Source organism: Malurus melanocephalus, unplaced genomic scaffold (assembly GCF_030028575.1).
Source record: "Malurus melanocephalus ecotype Western Australia unplaced genomic scaffold, MMel_1.1 scaffold_483, whole genome shotgun sequence".
NCBI classification, from domain to species: Eukaryota; Metazoa; Chordata; class Aves; order Passeriformes; family Maluridae; genus Malurus; species Malurus melanocephalus.
The window spans coordinates 83,422-107,484 of record NW_026623715.1 but is presented as its reverse complement, the minus strand read 5'-3'; the positions used below and the strand labels follow the sequence as shown (position 1 = coordinate 107,484).

The 24,063-nt window shown below is 40.4% G+C and overlaps 1 protein-coding gene across 2 annotated transcripts in view; it reads right to left on the bottom strand.

Annotated features, from left to right (window-relative positions):
* CDK6 (cyclin dependent kinase 6) overlaps positions 1-24,035 on the bottom strand; it is a 121,970-nt gene extending 97,935 nt beyond the window's left edge. The window contains exons 1-2 of one of the 2 annotated variants that reach the window (XM_057380946.1): positions 23,562-24,035; positions 21,475-21,961 (exon numbers count right to left, since the gene is read on the bottom strand). In XM_057380946.1, coding sequence (XP_057236929.1) covers positions 21,475-21,707 — 233 coding nt within the window. In that variant the 5' untranslated portion in view covers positions 21,708-21,961; positions 23,562-24,035. The remainder of the gene's footprint in view (positions 1-21,474; positions 21,962-23,561) is intronic. The other variant, XM_057380945.1, reaches the window with a different exon arrangement.
* Between the last annotated feature and the right edge of the window lie 28 nt (positions 24,036-24,063).

Below are 24,063 nucleotides of genomic sequence, written 5' to 3'. Positions count from 1 at the left end.
CACKAGTGAGGTTTAAGAGAAGGAAGGGGGACATTAGGATGACAAGGCAATCGTTCATCTGGAAGCTGAGCTTTGTGCTGTAATTTTTTCCAGTCTCTCTCCCTTTCAGACATGGAAAAATTATTTAAAATGCTTAGCTGTATAAAAGAGGCTTTTGTTCTGTAAGTGTGTGTGAGGAAGAGAGACAGAGAAAGTGACAGAGAGAAATAGATGCTCTTGAAAGCGAAGTAAATAGCACTGGCTAAAGTCGGATAGAGTGGGCTGACTGGGCAAGCGTTCAACGCTCAGTCTTGACTGCAGCCCTGACCTGCAACACCCCTGCTCTCCTGTGCTGGGCCCCACTCGAGCAATGACGAGCCCTGGTGCCAGACTGAATGGTTTTGTGATGCAGACAAATGTCTGCTCTGATGAAACCACCAAAACTAGTCTTCATTTTCAACATAAACCAAGATTTGTGCCCAAAAGTTGAAAAGGCCAAGTAAGTTTTCTCTGTGTGCCACTCAAGCCACTAAAAGATGCAGTTGTTAAAGAATTTTCCTTCAAGGAAAAACAGGCCTGACAAGATGTTCTCTGCACCTTTCTTTGTTTATAGCAGCATGCTATCTATTTTAGCCCTCACACTGCCATTTCTCCTTCACCTTCTTTGCTAACAGAGATTAATAGACTAGGACCAGAAAAGGATCTGGTAAGACTCCATAATTCAAACTATATTCTGCCTGGCAGAACTTCACTTCAGAACTCATCCTACAATTCACCAGTGTTTAAAATGCTTAACTCCTCACCAGTCCATGAACAATCTCACTGCAATTGATTTTATCCAAAATCCATGCACTGAGCCCTTGACCTTACTGAAGGAAAATACCAGCTGGGTGGTGCCTGAACACTCTCCTGTGTGCTGCTGTACCAAACAATCTGCCCAAGGACAGGCGAGGGACAGGCCAAGTCACCCCCAAATCAGAAAAATAACATGGCCTGTTATGAAGACAGTCAAGTCGTTGACAGATTGTTTAGCATCAGCAATAGCTGTCTGACCTATTCATAGTGCTCTCATGTGATCCTTCAACAAGCAAATGTACACTGCCTTTCAAAGTCATGCACACGACCGCTATACAATGCTGTGACTTCCAGTAAGCTTCTGTAAGCTTCCAGCTCAGACTACAAATTAAAGATGCTCCCATTCATGGGCAATGCATTTGCATCTGTTATTAAGTTTTTTAGATTTTCTTTACCTTCCTCAGGGAAAAGCAACATTTCTTTTTAGATTTCCTAATTTGCCCAACATGTAAGTAAAACTTATGCCTGAATAGTGATTTTGTTTTGTTCAAAGGAGAGGAGCCCAGAGGTTATTCTGGACTCCCAGCCATACGTGGTACAAGATGAGATACAACAAAATTGAGTCATTACTCATGTGTACTCACAGATAAACTGCTTATTAGAGACTCCACATTTCAGTTTACATTTTGAATTCATRRTTGTGCCAACCTAAGGATCTAAATYTAAGCTAATCATCTCTCTTCTAGGTTTAAGTAAAAACAACTCACCTTCAGAAGATCTTGCAACAGTCAAACTTGTATAATTCATTCTTCAGTGATTTAATAATCTAATCTTATCTAATGTAATCTAATCTAATCTAACCTATCTACACTACCCATGAGACTTAATGATGATGCCAAMGTATCAAAAATAACAAAGGAAATAATAACCCTTCACTCCACATAAGAAGTGTGGAAGTCAGGTGCAAACTTCTAACAGTCTGTTTATTGCTATGATAGCTGGTCAGCTGACATGACAACACAAGCTTTGAGTAGCATTTTACGGAATTTTTTTAGACCTGTCAGTAGGAGAATGCAATTTTGAATTTAGAGTACTGAAGTGCAGAGTAAACCTGCCACAGATCTTGACCTTGCATGATCCACCAGCCCTGAACTATTAAAGAATTTATCCTGCACTTAACTTTCAGCATGCAAAAAACCTGGGTGATTTTGAAGCATATACATCACCTAAAGCTTCATCTGCCTTATCTGCCTGGTATCTTTCAGAAATGGAAGCAGAGAAAAGATAATTCACTGTCTGTGCACAGCAACAAAAGACAAAAAGCTAAAAAAGGTCAGGTTCCTCTTCCTTATACTCAGCAAGTCATTACCTGAACAGAACAATGTAAACCCATGTCTGCCATTTCAACCCCCATTTGGTTTTCAGCCACGCAGTGAGAACTCTACAACTTGGGGCCCAACGCGTATACTCCCCTTCTGGACTTCAGCATCCTTATCTGTACAATCTCTCTTTCCTAACTTCTTAGTTACCCTTACTACTCAAGTTAATTCCTGAATATGTCCATTCATCTCTGGAAATTATGTTCATGATGTATTCTAAGGCATTCATCACAATATTTGTCCTTAAATTCTGAAATGAACAAAACTGTGAATTGTTGCTTTCCCAGTCTTAACCTGGGGGACTAGAAAACAGCAACAGATATGAAAAGTTTTGTTATCTTAAAAATGGAAAYGGCAAACCCAATATTTAAATTGCATGAAAACAACTTTTTAAAAATGTCTACATCTCTTAAAAGAATCTGTTTATGGACTCACTACATCTGCTCAAAATTTCCTGAAAATGGATCAGATACATCTGCCAACTTTTAACAGAAGCAGTTAGGTGGTGAATGCAGTTGCCACATTCAGCAGCAAGCCAAATGAAAATCCAAAAGGTGTCCTACACTTTGTGTGTTGATTTCCACAAATTTGTCCTACATGAGGTTTTATGACATAAAAACAGAAATGCAATTCACACAGTGCTTTTTGGATACATGTGGTATGAAGAGTGACAGTGATTTGGCTTTTATGCCAGATGTATTCCCATTAATACTCCTGTGGCCATGATGCCAGCGGCACCATCATTTTCAGATAAAGGGAATTCCTCCATCCACTTCAGCAAAACCTGGAAGAGACGTCATTCATAGCATATGGATTGAACTTAAGCAACCTTCCAGTGGCATTGTACGGTGTCCTGTCACCACTACTCCATACGCTATGAATGACATCCTATCTGCCCAAAAGTAAACAGAACACAGCTGACTTCCAAAAAGTGAAAGACAAAGGCAATTGCTTGCATGGGTAAGAAAAACAAACAGCATCTGACCACCTTTTGTGAGGCAGACTGATCTATGCACATAACCACTGCCCCCTTCTTTGTAAGTTGTACAGTAAATGAAAAACTGAGTGGCAGAGTAATAGATAACTTCATGAGAAAAAGAAAAGTATGAGGGCATATTTATTCTAAAAGCAAGGTATCAAAACCACAGGACTAAGAAGTACTTAAATTCAGCAGAAGGCAGATTTAAGGGTTGCAAGAAAACTAACAACTTCATTGGACATAGCTGTTTTTGGTTACCCATCATCAGACATGTCAAATGCCATCCATGTAAACCACAGCCTTTCACAGCTTGTGAAGCAATGAGTTCTCTTCTCAGCTTTCAYAGAAGAAATACAACTCTGTAATGGAGCTACTCAGCACTGGTTAGACTGAATGGGTCAAGCAGGTATTCATTTATTCAGGAGAAACARGCTAGTTGATGGATCGCACTTGTATCAATTGGGATATTGTCTCTCCCTGATTGCTATGGAAGATGCCCAGATGACTAACTTAGACAAGATGCTTAAATGTAACTGAATTTAGAAAAGATGACCCTTTCCCAGAATGACTGTAGCTGACCAATTTTACTTAGTGGGATTCCACATTCTGTCCAGTTCATTTCTGAAGTTGYTTTAAAGTATTTCTTCCATGCGAAAGTTAAAACAAAATGAGAGAGAAGCAGAAAGAAAAAAGTAAGTACTAAAACCAGCTTTGCCSTATTCACTCAACCCTTGAAGACCAGGATAATTCCTAAACAGCTCAGCATACAATTGCCTTTAGCTAGGCCTCGTGAAGGCAGTACATGTTTTTAACTAGTTTTGGCTCAGATCCAGAATTTCCTTTAAGTTGAAAGGGAGTTTCACCTGTGACAAACTCACAGGATTGAGTTAAATATTTGTGTTCTGAAGAACAGAAACAAATGTGACTAATAAATCTTCAATAGAAATTTACAAGATTCTTCTGGCTTRATAAATTTAGCTGGGAGCAATTGCTCTTAAACACTCAATACATAAAAACCAATCCTTTTTTCCATTACCATGCAAATTCCTTACAAGTTTCATCAGAATTACATCCTACAGGTGTTTTAAGAGGTGGACATCATAGTGCTCTTTTTCCCATTCATAGTCATTTACATGTGACCATACAAGCTCCTTGCCTGTTGTGTCATTTCCTCTAACAAGCTGGTTTGTTGTTTTTTTTTTTTTTTAATTAAGTCATAGCACATGCAAATTAAACCAAAAATACCTACTTCTGTAAGATTTTCAGGTGCTTTTATTCTCCAGTTCTTAAGGTAGATGACCAATRCATGTTTCCTCCTTTTCCAGCCTTTTCCTTTTACATGGCACAATGAGCCAACCATTTAAAGATTAATGCACATGGAGTGAAGTATTCTAYAGGCTGTACAGCTCTTTAAGTATTTCCTTTAAACCCTTGCACACATATGTAAAAGAAAACAAATTAAAGATTATTTGCAGAGTTTGGCAATGAAAATGAGGTGTTAGTAGCATTTTGAGCTGGCAATAAATTTTATTCGACTGTTTTATTACTACACGGCAAAGGCAACTATTTCTTTTGGGGCGTCTTTCAGCAGCATGAGGGTTTACATTTAAATGTATGAACATTTYTGAAATAAATCCAATGTTTTGTAGTGAGTAACAGTTTATGTCAGATGTAAATACACAGCAAAACTGCATTTTGATTGTTTTGCATACATAATCTTTCACATTTCTGAAAGAAATGAGCASACTGTAATAAATCTCACAAAACAAGGCTTGGTTCCTGGCATGCTAAAGCATTTTTACATGCAGGCAAATGAATACAGGGTCCACCTACCCAGGCAGTGCCACAAAGCAGAGCAGAGCATGYTCTGCGATGCCCAGTCAGGCAGTGTGGGCCCAGGCCGAGTTGAGGAGAAATACTGGGTGAGACAGAAATTAGGTTCCAACCCACTCTAAGCCAWATATGAATTGTTTTATTAATGTAATTATTTTCATTTCAAGAATGAGCAAGAGACAAATGAGGGCTGAAGGAGTTGCTCCTCATTATTTTCTCTATTCCAACCCCAATCTCTACAATCACCCTATTTACCTGGGTTTGGACAAACAGCACAAACACGACACCTGATGGTCTTGAGCCTTTGTAGAGCTGACAAAATAGGCAATGATACACACCATACAGGGCCCACAGAGCCACCACAGTCTCCAAAAGCCTCTTCTGTGGTCAGCTTGCCTACTCCAGTGACACACTACTTTTTTTTCCTAATTTTCACCTTTTCCAATGTAACTGAAACAATTACTCCTCTTAGTTCTACTTCAGTGCTTCTGTTTATCTTCAATTTTAAAAAGCASTCAAAGAAAAGACTAATTGCCATAAACATGGAAAGTATGTAACCACACTGGGCATCACTATAAATGTACAATTTTTTATGTGAAACTTCAGGCTTACTGCACCATGAGTATTTAATTATGGTGTCACCRAATTACCAATTATAGCCGTTGCTGTATCATGTAACTTCTGAACTGCTGTGTGAGTGAACAGTTACCAGTGATACTGGCCTACAAAGATGATTTTTTTTCACTGACATGTCCAATATACAGTGGACTAGAAGGAAACAGGAAATAAAATGAGATTCTTCCAAACTCAAGGAGTAATTAAATTGAATGGATACAGGGAACACATTAAGGAAATGTACAATCTTAGATAGTAAAAATATGGCTCCATTAATTGCATGGAGAAAAAAAGACATCATAAAACTGTCAAGATAAGTTAAACGATTTAGGAATAAACACCCCAAACAAAAAATAATCTAGGTATTTAGGGTAATCAGTACATTTGAGAATCACTTGTCCAACGTCTCAATGATTCGCAATGGCTACTCAATGATTTTCAATTAGTTTCCCAATTCCTAAATCACAATATAGGATTGGAAGAAAAAACTGAAACTAGTCGCCTGCATTAATGAACACCCACACAACAGACATTTATGTTGTGGATGTGTAGATACATCAAGCCACAAGATGCTTTCCACTCTTGCACACCAAATGCAGAGCTAGAAGGAGAGCTCCAACCCTGGAGCTTTTCCTTATGGTGCACTTTAGTTTGAGAGCCTTACTGCCACCCCAAGTCCCTGAAGCAGTATGGAATGTGTGAAATAAAACTGCWAAGTTATTCCAGGAAGCTGACCTCTACCATTTTACACAGGATATTAAATAGACCACAGCTGTCTCCACTTACAAGTGACTTAGTTCATATGTTTTATAAAAGTCCAATCAGCTGCTTTCTAAGTTATCGAAGAATTGAAGTATCTTTCTGTGAAGAAAAAGACAAACTATCCAGTGACTTCCCTTACCTACTTTTCATGCTGGCATACTTTGGTTTTCAAACATTGAAACTAGCATCACTATGYTCATAAGAATCTGTGTCTGGATTCTGAAAATATTTGACTGACAAATAGCTCTCTCAAGTCCACTGGAAGAAACATACATGGCACAGGTCTATTTTTTGTTAAATCCAAGAAGACACAGAAGTGTTCATTTCMATAGATGCCTCTGCACTCAAGCACATAAAATGTATTACTACTGATCTAAACACAGTACAGTTCACACAAYTGAACCTCAGAGGGCAGAGAATAGACACGGACTTAATTCTTCCAAAGCACACTTTTTCAGGCTTGTGAAAATAACAGTGATCAATATATTAGAATAGCCAAGATAATCCACGTCCATTCAGAAAATTTTAGTTGAATTATTTCAAGAACTCAACAAGCTTTTCAAAAACACCTCCATTTAAAAGCTGACAAATGATATTGCAATATTTTTGTATAAATGATATGCTCTAGGATGACTGAGTTCTAGAACTGAGTGAATATGCTGCCAAGGGATGGTAATTTCATACCTGAAAGATAAAAGTGACCTTGAATTTTGCAAGATTTGAAAACTTTAAAAAAGTCAATATTAAAAGGAGATACATAATCACACCATCAAAATATTCGCTAAAGCCTTAATATATATATATTTGTACTGCAAACAAGAGGGGAAAAAAGCCATCTAGTAAAAAAGTTAGCTCTGCAGCTTTTAAACACTGAAATTCCCTGTTCAATTGCCTGCTGCCCCAGTAAACTTAAGCCAATAGATGTTTACTTTTTCAAATATTGCCTGGGCTCTTTGCCACTGACATTAGGATTCATAATTTTTATTTACTCTTTCCAGAATACATTTAATAAAATTTACTATTTTATTATACTTAAGAGTAAGATGGCATTTCAGTTCCATGTTCCAATTTTAATGTTATACAGCTTTTTAAAAGCAATTAGCTGTTGGGATGTTTTTTTTCCCTGATTTGCCCTGATACCCTTTCCATTTTGTTTTTAAACTTCAAAAAAGAAAACTGTTCAGACATTTTTAAAGCATGGCAATAAAGTCATTGAAGTCCTAAATCTCTAACAATCCCAATCCATTACAAAATAATAATTCTCCATTTAAATGCAGTCAAATCTTGACATTTTCATGGTTTTCCTTTTCCACATATACACACACACGTGCAATATGCACATCCAAAGAGCTTAACAGAGCAGCTTATTCACTTTACCACTACTATATTGTTTTACTAGTCCCATAATAAACAAAACTGTTTTCAGGCCTCTTAAATCAAATTATAAAACAGACACAACATGCAGAGTCTGTTAACATTACTGATCGGTTGATTTAAACTTTGAAAACCATTACTAAGCAATGTGGGYTGACATGCTTTGAGATTATGGAAAACTAAAAATTTCCCCAAAATTATTCAAGMGGTAAAGGGATAGCACCACAACTTTCCAAAAACTCAAGTCTTGGATAATTCAGACTGGAATGTAAGTTAGACACCAGAGTTTTCTAACTATTTTCAATTGTACAATCATGCAATTTATTCCAAATGAATATAAGTAAATGAAACTATGTGCAGCATGAGAATTTTGTCAATAATGACATAATGAACCCATTTAGTGGCAAATCCTGTAAGAGACCAGTATGGCAGAGTGAACAGTAATGACAAAAAGAGAAATCATGACTGAGAAAGCTTTGAAAGGTGCCTTAAACTCTTGTAGACAACATGAGTGGCCATCTCCAATACACATCTTCAATTACTTTTCCTCCTGTAAAACATATACCATTTTTGACCAAAATGGCTTCTGTTGGAGCTTAAAATTGGGTGCAGGTTAAGCAGGCAATGCCTATCCATCTCAGCTATAATCAGTTCCCTTTACCACTATAATGCCAAACACAAACCAGGAGATTCTCTGAAGTCAGCACAGCTCGCAGAAACCCATGCTTTCCTATTGCAGAAAGTATRTAATTTGTGCCAACTGATAAAAACAGTGCCTTGTACAAGCTCTTACCAACAATCCACATACGACAGACTTTGGTTGAAAAAAAAATTCCCCTGTAATACTCATTTCTTCTTCCATCTAAATTCTCATAGTGCAGGTATCCTCTAACTTCAATACYTTTTGTTTTCCCACACCCAAARTAATTTCCTACTTGATTTTTTAACATCTGTTATTTCCTGTACAAACTCTCTACTAATGTTTCGACTTTCCACCTTCAAACTTTACTGACAGGCATTAATCTCACTGAGATCAAGCAAGCTACAATTGCGTGTCCACTCAGCATTAAAATCRTAGTATGTTTTGGGATGGAGGGGGTTTTAAACATAATCTACTTCCAACCCCCCTGCCATGCACCTTTCATTGGACCAGGTTGCTCAGCTCCATCCATATCTGGTTTTGAACACTTCCATGGATAAGGCACCCACAACTTTTCTGGGCAACCTCTTTCAGTGCCTCACTGCCCTCACAGGTAAAGAATCCTTTCCCAATATCTAATTTACATCTACTCTCTTCCAGTTTGAAGCCATTCCCCCTTGTTCTGTCACTACAAGCCCTTGTAAAAAGTCCCTCTCCTTCTTTCTTGTAGGCTCCCTTCAGGTACTGGAAGGGCACAAGTAGGTCATCCCAAAGCATTCTTTTTTCCAGGCTGAATAAGCACAAATCCCTCAGGCTTCTTTCACAGGAAAGGTGCTCCATCCCAGGAAAGGTGCTCCATCCCTCTAACCATCTAAGTGGCCCTGCTCAGGTCCATGTCCTTCATGTGCTGAGGACCCCGAGCTGGATGTTCCAGGTGGAGTCTCTCACCAAAGCAGAGCAGAGGGGCAGAATCCCCTCCCTCCGCTGCTGCCCTCACTGCTTTGGATGCAGCCCAGGACACGTTTGGCTTTCTGGTCTGTGAGTGCACATGGCTGGGTCWTGTCCAGCCTCTCATCCACCAGCACCCCAAAGCCCATCTATGCAGGACTGTTCTCAATCCCTTCACCCCCCAACCTCTATTGATACTGGGAGTTGTCCTGACCCAGGTGCAGCACCACCTCATGAGACTCCCACGGGCCCAGTTCTCAAACTTGTCCATCTGGGCTTCTTCTGGAGTCAAAATGAGCATTTCCAGAGAGCAATTCATGGTATTCCAGGGTGGGCACCAAGGGTGAGCGGGATGAGGTATTCTCCTAGAGCTGCACTCATTATGGGGAGACCCTAAATGACTAGGGTGGAGTACACTTTGAATATTCAGATGGTTAAAGTTAAGCATCTGCTCACAATTACCTTACATTCCTGTTTTATTTTGTTAGGCATGGCRACTCCTTTTGTGAATCCATCATGCTACACTGGAGCACAGCCATAAAAAGGGTGAAGAAAATCTGTTGTCTCGCTTTGACATTCCCCACTCCTTCAGAGAGTTCAAGAATCCAGTAGTCTTAATCAGTCCAGCTGTATCTAGCATCCAGGAAGAGGGTATAGATCAAAACACCAAAAGCCAGGATTTCAGTGACTGGAAGGAACAGCACATCAGGGAATGGTATATGACCCAAGTGACAAAACCCTTCTATAACTCTCTATTTAAGTATCCACCATTTCAAATCTAAGCCTTTTCATGTAATTCCTCTTGACTGCTGAATTTTTGATTACTTTTTGTTTATTAATCTCTCAAAAGATAAAGCCTATTGTTACGTCATCAAGTTTGGAAACCATCCTTTTCCCATAACTTAATTATTGTAGCCMCTATGACCGTGTGTCTTGACTATTACAATTTCTTAAACAAGCTATTACAAGTTACTTCAGGTTGTGCAGAGAGTGATCTCTCTTTTTTTTGTATTCCAGGAACAGCTACTTCATTGATAGTATCTCTAAGTTTGGTCTTTAAAACTTGTCTACTTGTCTTTAAACTTTGCCTACCATGAACTGTGGTTAAATTGTTATTTATTACTATTTTAGTTGACTTCACAGCTTCTTATAAAATTATAGGCTCAATATCCTTTCATTGATGTACAGGACAGCAAGAGTTATATTTGCTCTTCATGACTTAAGCTTTCCTTCTGCAGAATAGTCTTGTGCACTATCAACTCTGGGTTACTGGAAACGAAGCAATCTTGGAACTGTACTTTCTTACAGACATCACATCCTATTGATTTGGAATATCCCAATATACTGTAAATGTCTTCTAAGAAGACTCCCTCATCAGTGTCATTTACCTGTCTATGATTTATCTATATCCACAAGTACCTTTCATTTTTAGTCAAATGCATTATCTGACTCTTCTGTGCAAGTCCTATTCTTGCTCTTGTATTGACATGATCCTCATTTCTGTTAGTATCTTTTCACTTCTGCATAAAAATTTGCTTCTGAAATAAATGACCTTTCTAAAAGGTGTTTTTATCTGACCAAATACAAGTTCTTCAGAATACAGACAATAGGAATAATAAGCAACAGAGAATAAAGAAATGCCAGGTAACATTTTTTTCATTTTAAATTGTTGCAAACATAAAGACAGTATGATGAACAGGATCCTATGCAATGAAGAGATACAGGTGCTCAGTTCTGYAGAAGTACGAACTTGTCTGGGCCCTTCCTTAAGCCTAATGAGACATTTCATTCTAATTTTCAGACTTCAGTCATTGATTCCAACTTGTCTGGATATAGGTATTACTGCTTTGATCAAAACTTGTTGCTCAGCATTTTRTAAAAAGCAGAGATAAACAGTGAGGCAACAAATTGATTAGAGATGTCTGCGAGGAAACCACAAAGATCAGTGGGTAGCCTATCTCCATTAACAATCTAGAAGGTTATCTAAGGATAAACAACACACTAATTAAAAGTGCAGATGCTGTTTAATCTCTATGTCATAAAGTTCATGAATACAAAGTATGCTGATAGATGAAGTTGGTAAAACGAGATTCACTTTATAATCCACTTCCTAGTAGAGAAAAGTAATACAGGTCATTGACTTTCACTACGCTGAAGAAACCTGGAAATCAGTAGTAAAGGTTCTAGTGCTGTGTTAGTGAGTAACATTAGACATAAACTTCAATACTGCATGAAAATCTCTAACTCTAGCTCTACAAGCCTTTGCACTTGAAGAAAGTGCACTGCACTGAAATGACTGTATCTGTGATGCAACCTGGAGTTCCAGAGATAACACAGCATTGTACGAAATGCTTAGGTGACAACACAGAAATAGACATTGAGTATTTCAGAGGACACATACAGAGYTGGAGAGAAATTATTATAAAAGGGAGTGTGATTAGGAGTGAAACAGGTCAACAGAAATGCTAAATCTGTATCAGCAAAAAACCTAATGAAAAGACTGTTTTTATACCCCAGTTYGGTGAACTCAATCGTTGAGCATCTAAACTCTAAATGGTGAAGTCTCAAACATGCATGCTTGACAGGAAAACTCCGCACAGTCTGCCTGTGCTAAGGCATTTTTGTTCATCYTAACATTAGGAACTCATGATTTGAACAAAGCTGTTTGAATCAGTGTAGCTTTTTAAATTCACCRGCAGAAACTCAAGACCTAAATCTGCAATTGGATTCTTGGATTAGCTGGAAGATGCACATGCAATTCTGCCATTAGCAGCAAGTGTTAGGCTGCTGACACAGATGAGCAGTTAAATATGCAGATTGCTCTTCAGAACATAATACAGGAAGGAGAAACTCTTCCTGCAGCTGTAACCCTCTGGTTAAAATACTGTATATATGATGCTCCACTACTGCAAAATCAGGGCACTTAAAGATCAGATCTGTATTTTCTAGAGAACGTGGTCTGACTATAATTTATYGAAAGCCTGTCATTTATTATGAGACTTATTCTAGACAGCCACAAGTTTTTCTAGGAAAATTATGTGATCATCAGTGAGGAAAACTGAAAAGCAAAAATTACATATAATACATAATACTGTGAATCTGAAGTATCTAATTAGATCTTTAATATGCAATGCAAAAAAAAATCACAACGTATTTATATGATGAGGTAAGGGTAGAAAATTAAAACACAATGAAAGAATATGGGAATCTTACTGAGACTTACCAAAAGGGATGCAATTTTAAGTTGGATATAATGTATCTGAGAATTCCACCATATTTCTATTTATATGCTGGATTTTGTCATAGCTATTCAAAATACTGTTGCTAGGCATGTTTTAAATTTGTTGTAAATAAAAGAATTTCATATCCTATGTATGTTTTTAGTATCATGGTGTTTGTTAAACATGTATGAATCAGTATCTCTATGCATTAAATATTTCCTATCTTTCCGTAGAAAAGGAGTCCAATCCCTTGTCACAATGAAGGAAAGTTAAATGTGACATTCAGTGGCTTCACAGCCCTCCCTTTTTTTTTTTGGGCAACAGCAGAGCAGGCAAGGTCCTCTAAGGTTGTTTCACTTTGGCGGTAGCTGTATCCAAACGAGTCCTCCCCCAAACATCTAAGCACAGTCAGTACATTCCCAACTCCTACAGCCAAGTTAAACTGAAAACGGTCTTAGTTCAGTAATGATTGAGGTGGTTTGCTCTAATCAAATTAAACCAGCCAAATGTTCTTTTCAAAGGTAACTGTCTACTCTGCAGCTGTATGCAAAATACCACATCAAATGTGGAAAAAAAAAGTGATAGAATTCTATCCTTACAGTAGAGCCCTGGCTCCACAGATGAAGAGAAACAAAAGCACCAGTGCAGCTAGGAATTACGATCAGAGAAAGCTCCTAGAAATATGCTAACTTAAAAAACAGTGAACAAAGTACTGAAATTTCCAGTTTATAATTAATTGATKTCAGGGAGAAGGGAATTCTTCAGCATTGTTAAACAGCAATTTATCACACTGACCACACTTCAAATAGATATTAAAAGACTAGCCAAAGTATCACATAAAAGAGAGAAAAAAAAAATCACACAGGCTTTTCCATTCTATTTCTCACTTCATTTCTGTTTCTATCCAAATATGTAATATTCTGCACTGACAAATGTTTCAAAAGTACACATTTAAAAGGTTTCACTCAAACTCAATAYGATTCATCTGCCCTAGAACTGAGATTTCAATCATTAAACATGAGAAATTCCTGTAAAGATGAATTAATGTCTGAGTTAGTTTTTCATTGATTTTTATTAAGAGAAGATCAGTGATGTGTTAATGATAATCCAGATTAATAAGCAGTTAAGTGTTGGTACAAACCCTTTAAAACAGTACAGAACTTTTTGCTAAGTTTGTAGATTGTTTGCTAGGTATATCATGGGAAATCCCCCCTAGGACAACTCTACCAATATTAGTAAACTGGTACACTCTGTATTTATGTATATGAAATCTTCACCTCACCCTAAAATTATGAGACACTGCAGAGACTAGAAACTCACCTACTTCTAAAACTCCAAAAAGAGATTTAAAGGATCAGATGGAAGAGTTTCTTACTGCCTAAAGAAAACACAACTGTGTTGTTAGAATYTTAAGGCCTGTTTTTAAAGGGATTACTTAGCAGACTATTTCCTTTTTTTTTCTAAGGATAGGACAAATTTTCAAAGGCAAAGGGTAAATAAATAAATAGGAAAATCAATACAATAATTTGGATGCAGTGACGTAATGTGAAGAGTTCAGAAATCAACAGTCACATTTCCACCCTTTGATGATCACCTCATCAAAAGCTTCCCAAATGGCAGTTTCCCAAATGGAAAATGTCAAAGTACACGATGGAAAAAAACACTCCTTGGAAAATTCAGGAGTGGTTTATTTATTAAATACAAATGCTTTAGAGTTTAAAGGTATTAACTGTCAAATAATCATGCATGCACAAGTAAAAGTAATTTTCAGAATACAAGAAGATATGAAGAACAGGCATAAATGAGAATTTCCTCTCTTTTAAGAGAAAAAACACAGCTTAGTTATCTATGTATATGGGCAGACTTATCTTTTGGTAATTYGTTAGATCATTAAGAACAAACTTGTTCAGCAATACTGGAAAACAACTAGCCTTCCTATCAAGAATGAAAACTAAATTGTCTATACACAGCAAAGTTTTGGAATTAATTGCAACTTCTATTTCATTTGCTGTTATAAAACTACGTAAAATAATTTTAAAACTTGAGAATGAAATTACATCACCTGACAATTATTACAATGACAAATAATCACTTGCTGTCAAATTCATGTTACTGCTGTCAGGATAGTTATATTACTTGTCCTCCATGATTAATTTTAACTTTTAATAGAAATGTTCTCTAGAAATAAGGCTTTAATCTAACACATGAATAAGAACCAGTATCTGTGGTTCATACTGTGATGTATATTGTCCCTGAACTCTMTCCAGAAAGATGTTTTAAAATTCAGTGCATTCTTGGTATCACAGGTATTTCTATTTGATAATGCACTTAGACTTGTGCTAAGCTTCAAACAATGGCCTAAATCCCAACGAGCACACCTGAGTGACTTAGTGCTCCAGGTCCAGCCTACTCCCTTTTAACCACTGGGAAAGCAAGAACTTTTCTTCTCCCTGCTCTGTTCCTCACTTCAACTGAAGTACCATGAAGCAAACTGCAAAGTCACACTGAATCTACCCTGGCCCCTGCCTCTAAGTGTGGATATCCACCCTCCTGACCTTTTCAAGGRCCAGTCTGCAATCCTGGACCCCGCTCCATTCCCTTGTCTGGAAGTCACAGCCTGCCATCAGCAAAGCCATGGTGAACCAAGTTGGTTTTCCGTTCTGGGCAGACCCAGCAAGACTGAATCTCACCAAGAGCAGCACAGACATAACCATACAGAGATTTAAAGAAGGAAGGGAGCACTGGACATAATCTAAAATGACTAACATTGACTCACACAAAAACTGGAAACATGTTTTTTGTTTAAAAATTAGATTCAGAATGTGATAACATACTTATTTTAAATGCTCTTGTACTCACTCCAGAAACTGAACTTCCTAAGGCTTAGAAGTCCTTTCGATACTCAACCCTTCCTTCCTGACAGGCTCTTATCTTGTCCTGTTTCTGTCAGATCATGTATTAAAACTGAATCATCTTGTCCATAACTAATAAACAATTCATATGGTCAGCAAGAATATCCTTGTTTTCCCTGTGCATGCTCATTCTGAGTACTGTAAGGTTGCAAGCAGATGATGAAGGCCAATGYCCTCTGCCAACTCAACACATTTCTCCAAGTCCTATGTACCCTGTTCAGTGGCAACCACATCATTCCCCTTTGCCCTCCTGCCATCAGAAAAGCTGTGTTTCYAGGCAGGCAGTCCCTTCCTTCCCAAGACCTTTGCAGTGTCCCTCCTTGCAGTGGTCAGCCATTGCAGGGATGATCTCCCTTCCCCTCTGACCAAAACTGTTCTCCATCCTGGAAATGCCTTTCTCCTGCCAAGGCACTTCCCATCTTCACATCTGCCTTGAAGACCATCCTGTTTGTGTGAGACTAAAACTGACTCTGAAGCTCATTCAGTTTTTCCTTCCCATTACTCATCCATCATTTCTACCTCAGCTGAGATTCATCTGCCACATAAATACTTGGCAAGTTTCAAATTCAGTTTCTTCTGCTTCATTCCATCCCTGCATCTTATTTTACTCTTTCTGTGTGCAAGACAGTCTCTCTAACTAGCAATGCAAAGATCACAATTTCTTTGTCTCCAGGGGCCTGCCAGATACCATATTGAGTGATACTACACAAAAATAAATTATATCRCACAATACAGCACACTGCTGATGTGCAAGAATGACCTCATGGAGTAAAAGTTTAACATTAGCTTGGCAGAAAAAAGAAGGAAGGAAGCAGAATTCACTASAGACAAACACCCCCTAAAATAGAAATGTTTCACTTGACAGGATGGAACATCTCAATGATTTTGAGAAGATCATCCTTTCAACTTAGTACAGTAATAAAGCCAGAAGCCAACATCAGCATCACCAAAAAGCAGAAAGAGAAATATAATTAGCTACTGCCTTCTGAAATTTTTCCCTGCGTATGTWTCTCCATAATTTCAGTTTAACAAACACAAAAAAGTAAAACAACTACATGTTCAAATTGCCTTGCAAAAGATTAGCTAGGTATTGATAGTGGCTACTGATAAGTTCTGAATGCTCTGTCAGGTTAGACAGGGAACTTTAACACACTTATAAAAAGACCTTCTAAGTAGAAGAAAATTTTAAGCCCCAAACCATTTATACACCTCTGGGACCTCTGAGCAAGATCAAGCAAGTGCTGGTTTTTATGTCAGCCTACATGGGGATGGGGGAGTGAAAGGCTCCAACAAGCACTCAAGTGCAAACCAAGAGACAACAGCATCAATCAGTGGACTGCAAAAGAGGGGAAAGCARTATGACATGATTGCTGTACCACAGAGAGCAGTTTACAGTGCCATTTACAGTTCAATGGATATAAAACAACAGAAAAAGTTGAACATGGTATAACGGTGCAAAYAGTCATAATTAGTGTGTTCCCCTCTACTAATTTGTATACCAAAAAGAATGAGAAATAGACTTCCAACTAGATGGATCATTCTGCAGAACCTAAGTCAATTAGCTGGGGCACATATTCTTAAAAGTAACAGGAAAGAGAGAATTAAGATTTTTAATTCTTATATGATTATGATCACTTTGAATGGCAAAATCTCTGACACTTACCTTTTAAATAGCAACCAAGACTAGATTATATTTTAATAAGTCAAATTCAATATAATTTTATTTTAAAATTGAACAATTACTAAAATACGAAAATACTAAAAAAGTTGTATTTATGGAAAGAAGTTATGAGATAGAAAGCAGAAATATACAGCTTTGCAAGTTTGTTCAACTTGTTTAACCTTWAAGGCTATTAAAACTGTTAAATATAAATATGATAAAAACAAGCATGGCAAGAATTACAGTAGTCTGTCTGGTGTATCACCTTCCCAGAGCGCAAATTCACAGTTTGATGATGATTAAGATATGGGGAAAATTATTCATCTGATTACCAGCAGGAGACAGATAAAATGAATGCAAGATACAGCTGAATTTAGCATTATAATCACAAGAAGAATTTTTACCCATATCTCGCAGCAGGGTTTTACACACAGGAATTTCCTGACTCTAATAATGTCATTTATTCCTGGCAAAGTCTRTTCCTTATCTACATATATTCCATTTTTCCGAACCAGAACAGCACTAAGCTATATAAGTGCTGGACCAACTTCTGCCAGATTCACTCACTGTATATATTAAAAGTTTTATTAAAGCATTGTATATTATTATCTGAAAGTAAGTTAGAGGAGCACCTTGATCATCCTAACAGTTACAAGGGACTTCTCCAAGCCCACGACATACGTAACTTTAGAGGAATTTATAGTAAGCTTYACTCTTGAAGATTCTATTTTTAACTTTGTTTTGTGAAAATAAATAGAATAGAGTAAGGTGTCCTGGCAGAAAGAGGCCCTATACAACAAATGTGAACAGGAAAAGATTTTAAGCACATAGCAATTACCTTAACTGCSTTTTCCCCATGCCTTTCTATACACCACTCTCAGCAGTCTTAAAAAATTTTTGATCAGTCCTCCAGGCCTTATTTTCATTACAGCAGAGAAATTTTCAYTACCACCACTGTTCTGATCAAGATTATATTTCCCTTTGATTCTTCCCTTCCATGCTGTGTTCCTTTATTCTGTAGTGAAGTCTTACCTAATTTCATTATCTATCTTTGTAAAAGCAACTGTGCTGCAAAAAATGCATCTTTTCATTGTACAAATATGGAAATTATAGACTTGGAACAAAGGAACATGACACAAAGCTCTCATAATTAGCAAGCAGTGGCACAGAAAAAACAGGATAAATATTATGTTTAAAATCATTCTGTGCTGTTTAGACATTTCTCCTTGATGGAGAAAATTCTCTTCCAACCCTCATGCCAAGCACTGGAAACCTGTTTTGGCTCTAACCATGTCCCAGAGCAAGTGAATCTACAACTGCTAAGACAAACGTGGGCTGCAGTAGCAATGCTGGTCCTGAACCGTGGTTCTATGGCCAGCAAAGCCATGGATTTCTACCTCTGCCTAGAAAGTAGTGGATTCTTCCTTACCAAGCTGTTCTTCACATCTGGCACCACTTCACGGCAACACAGAAGCCCTGGGCTGCTGAGCTCCTTCCTGTCCTCTCTGGAGAAGCCCAGAGCTACTATTTGAGTTGAGTCTGACACTCACCCCAAAATTCATGGCCGGTGATCTGAGCCATAGCTGCCAGCTGATGCCAGAGTACCACAGCAGAGCACAGGGCCTGTGCAGCTCACCTGTACAAAGTCTGYCTAAACTTTGACTCACAGAATGACTGCTGGTTTGCATTGAGCAACTCACRGATCACACATGCCACTTACTCAGARGTAACAAATACCACACAGTATTTGCAGYTCCAGCTTAGTYCTCTCAGGCTAGTTGCCTGYAATATTCAGAAAAAGTTAGACATYCCCTCAAAATCACAAATATTTGGTTTTAAGTATCTGTGCTGTTATCCCACAATGTCCATTTCAATCCAGTATGCAGACAATGCATYTGGCATTGTTTTTACTTATTAGCCTGACCATGATAGCAGTTTCCAGAATGTATGCCCTAACAATTAACATCTTTTGAGCATAATATGTTCAATAAGTAAGTACAGTTAGATCATCTGCTTAAGATTGCAGAACTTCTTTTATAGGATTTCCTTTTCTGAGTAATTTACATAATACAAAAATAGATGTTTAATTTCAATAAGCTGCAAATTTTCCTACAATATTTTGTAACAGAACTGGGCCATTAATGTATTTTCAAATAATTTTTCCATTTTAAGGATATGATTTTGGTCAGTCCAGAGGGCTCCAGATAACTGCTCTACAGATTAAAAATACGCACAAAGGATGTGAGTTTTTGAATAGCATTCCTCGCATTTTAGAAGAGATAATGTTTGAAACTGCTTATCTTGCCCTGCCTTTTTGTGGAAAAAAGGTGTGCAACCAATGTCCCAGGCCACCTGACACATCACCAACCAGTCCTCTGTGTCTGAAATGCTGCTTACGGTGAAAGATACAGGCTTCACAACACCATTATGAGGATCTGGAACACACTTTCAGATTTTTATATTGAAATTACATTCTCATATTGCGGGTCAAAATACTCACTGTTTTGCAAAGAACTAGTTTTCATTCGAGCTTGTAAAAATATCTGAAGCTTCAATGTATTTATGCAATGCTCTGTTGAGATTCAACTGCACTTTAATCAAGCAAAAGAAGCCTKCAGTTGCATAGTCAGTTCATCAAACAGCTCTTGAGAAAACAAGAACTTTATCTTCACAATTTAGCTGCATTCAAGATTAGAAAGCTCTTAAAAAATCTTTTACATCATACACAAAGATATCAATGGTAGWAAAATTTTAAAGTATTGTTCTGTTGAATTAACTGTTCCCAAACAAGATTTAACTTTCAAACATATAAATACTTAAACCTGGACAATTAAATCCTCATTTTGTCTCATAAATTAATAGGCTGAATTTCAAAGATTTTGACAACTCCCACTTATCACTCTACTGCCAAGAAGAACTTTGTGTGTGCTCCTCTAAGCCAAGCCACTTGATTCAGTGATCAAACATATGATGTCCACACAAAGACATCCCCACTTTTGAAAGATGCTGACTAAGCTTCTGGCATTAACTGGTGCCAGCCAAAATAATGGTTATTAACAGAACTGTGGATTTGCTTCATGAAAAATGGAGGTGTAAGATGCAGCCTGTATATTTCCCATTGCTCACCGAAGTGAGAACAATGACATGGGCTCCATGATCAGCATTTCAGAACACATATACTGTGCCTATTCAAGTTGGACATAAAAGAGACTGTTCCATTATGCTGCCTTGAAATTAACAAAAATTTAATTCAACTCTGACTTTCCTACTGACTTTCATATTTTCATTATTATTCTCTGTCTCATCTTTCCTCTTGCACCTAATAAAACCCTCATCTCAGACCCTACAAAAAAGGATGATTACAGGTGCRAGGCATTTTGAGAGTCACCTCTAACTTCAGAGTATCTATTTCTCTAGGACTGAAAGAGTCTCGGTGTTAGTGAGGTACAAAATGTTTTCCTTTGCTCTGGAACATGTGCGTAAGTAACACACAGAATGGGAAATAGTTCTGGTAATACAGCACCACCAGCAAGATGCTGACCAGTTTCAATCTGGGTATTTGCAAAGTGAAACTTACTTCTTGAAGTTCATAATATTAAGAGAAGATGCTGAAGGGCTGCTGAAGTTTTCTAGCTACAGAAAAATGTAAGAGATTACAGTAGGGCTGGCCTTATCATTGGGAGCACAGGTCATTTATCYGGGATTTATGCTATTGACACAAAAGAAAGAACATCCTGAGGACACTGCCACCATTTTGTGAGCAAGGTCTGACACCTGTACTTTTGCCCTCTTGGTAGCACGATCAGCAGCGCCTGGTGAAAGTTAGTACCAAACAGTACTCARCCATAAGGCTGCCTGAAGCTTTAAGTCTTAAGTTGTTACTTCTCTTTAACACAACAATCCATAGCTCTCTATAAAAGCATCTAAAAAGGCAGAATGTACATTCMACTACTGTTCTCATTCTTGCCATGTCTATAATGTACAGAGCTGCTAAAAATCAACTGCAGCTGGCAGTACTAACAGTTCAGACAAAATCAGGGAGAGGYTGAGCTTTTTTCATTTTCTCTCATGCCTGAGGAAATAGTATATATATGGCTCCTTGCCCATCCATTCCRACACTTAAATCACACACCTATGCCTCTGGAGATGGGTGTTTGTGTGTGTGGGAGGCAATGCACAGAGATGAGGTGAGGTCTGGCAGGCAGCACCATGGCCTGTTGAAACCTCAAACCACACTTCATGTACACAGTTTAGTGCTCACTTTAGCCACAAACCCAAACTAGTGTCCATTCCATTCATGCCCCCAAACTCCTGCTTGCCCAATTCATGTACTAAACCCGGACCCCACTGACCAAGACACTGGTCCCACTTCCTCACCTGACCACGTTGGGGTGTTCAAATGTCTCCAGGTGCCTCAAAACTGCCACCTCTCGGATAGTGGACAGTGGCATTCCCTCTTCGCTGGTCTGCACCCGTACCCGCTTCAGCGCAACAAAGCGACCTCCATTCTTCAAGTCTCGGGCTTTGAACACCTTCCCGTAGGCTCCTTCCCCAATCTCAGCCACGCATTCATACTGCTGGTCAGCCAGGTTTGTGCTGTCCTTATCCATGCTGGCTCCAGTCCTCTTCCTCCTCTCCAAGTGCCTCGAGGTGGCTCTCAGTCTCGCTTACTYTCTGCAAACCACTACTTTGCTCGGGTGCAGACAGGCCACGCACTTGGTACCTCTGCCAGAGAGGCAGTAGGAAGCTCTTGCCCTCCTGTCCTTGTTCCTTTTCTGTACTGGCCACAATGTGCCTCCTCTTTCGGCCACCAGGAATTATCATACAGTCTTTGGGAGCATTGCCTGTGCAAAGCCAATTAAATCTGGAGGAYAAACCAAGCAAGAAAAATGGGTTTAGTTCAGTTTACTCCATTACTTTGCCTTGTTCAAAACCAGCTAATATTACAGTAAAGTAATACAGTAGACAGCTACACGAAAAGCACATGAACCAGGAGGGTGACATATGTATCAAGGTCCCCAAGTGGCTGATACACTACAAATTATCACGGTCTGTGCACGCGCCTACAGAGCAACAGTGCGCTGCGGGGTTTTACTGAGCTAGGAACTCAGATGATGACCCCATGAGATATGGGTGATGGGGACGGCAGAGCTAAATGGCACGTGTGAGCAGAAGTTATGTGTGAAAACTCATGTCAGGATTTCAGGACTCAAAAGTTTTGTTTACTGAACATGATGGAGTCTTGGAGATATATTCCATGCTGTTTTACTGTCACTTGCTTGCAAGTAATAGAATTTGGACGTTTCTGCCTTGGTCTGCTCTCTCCTGTGCTAAGCCCTTCATGAACACATCACAAGCACACTGCAAGAAACAAGGTCTTGCCACAAAGCACCTGTGGAGAGGCGAAATACAAATATGTAAATGACAACAATATGTTATGAAGCATTGTGTCCTGAGGTAGATTCCAAAATGTGCACTTTAGCAAATGTATTAAAATGCAAGGGTTTTGGCTTCCGATACTGCTACATGTGTCACTGGCAGCTCCTTGCAAAGCCACATGGTTTAGGATGTCTTCATGAACCTCATGCTCTGCTGTGGAGTGCATGAGGCTGGAAAGCAGAAGCACTTCTTTCTGCATCCAGTTTCATCCACTTCCTGCAGGACTGGGCAAATCCTCTCCCCTCACAAAGCTTTACAATTCCTCCCTTACGCCTGACGCTTTTCAATACAGAGATACTGTGACCTCCAGGACTGTCACCCTCTTCTACACTGCATTTTTACCGTGCTAGGATGAAAGAGCCCCAGACAGCTCAGTAGGGGATCCCCTAGGTGGAATTCATGGACAATGCCAGGGCTGACACTTATGCTGATTTTACACCTTAGCTGCAAACGAAAAGTGCAATCTGAAGGAAACCTGCGCCTGCTGCTCATCCCTTCTCCCCGACTGCAACAAGAGGCGGCTCCCTGTCCCGCCGGCTTCAGTTCCCAGCACAGCTGCACCGCACCGCGCCAGCCAGCGGGCAGCCCCGCGCTCCCCGCCGGCAGCATCACCGGGGACACCGAGCGCGGGTCACCGCGGAGGGACCCCAGCCCGGCCCGAGCCCCCGGCAGTGCGCGGTCCCCAGCCCGCCCCGAGTCCCCGGCGGTGCGGGGGTATCCCTGCCCACCCCGAGCCAGCCGGTGCGGTGACCCCAGCCCGCCCCGAGCCCCCGGTGGTGCGGGGGTATCCCTGCCCACCCCGAGCCCCCGGTGGTGCGGGTACCCCAGCGGTGCGGGGGTATCCCTGCCCATCCCGAGTCCGGTGGTGCGGGGGTATCCCTGCCCACCCCGAGTCCGGCGGTGCGGGGGTATCCCTGCCCATCCCGAACCCCGCGGTGGGGGGTGTATCCCTGCCCATCCCGAACCCGGCGGTGCGGGTACCCCAGCCCGCCCCGAGGCCCCGGCGCGGCCGCGTGGAAACTTACCCGTGCTCGCCCTCCCCGTGCACGGCGGGGCACCGGGGCTACCCCCGGCTGCCGCTGGTGCCGCCGCGCCGCCGAGCTCCCCTCCACGGGCGCCCCGCAGGCGGCGGGGGGGTGGCGGCGGGGGACACGCGGGGATCCGCGTCCCCGCGCTTCCTCTCAGCGGACGGAGCTGGGGGGGGCCGGCTCCGCTGCTCGGCAGGACGCCGAGGGCACCCCCCCGGCGGCTCCCCCTGAGGGCACCYCTTCCCCCGCGGGCCCCTCCGCGCCCCCGCGCCGACCCCGAGTGGCGGCACCGCGGGGCGCGCTGCCCCGGCCCGGCCGCCGAAGGGACGCGTCCGCGGTGCTGCCCGCGGGGGAGGAGGGGTGCGCGGTGTGGGCTCCCGGGCCGGGCGCGGAGGGGACGGCGTGTGGGCCACGCCGCGGGGCCGGGTGCGCGGAGCACATGGGCGCCCCGCGTTACCTGGTGTGCGCCACGACCGCCTGCACCGCCACCAGTTCCCCA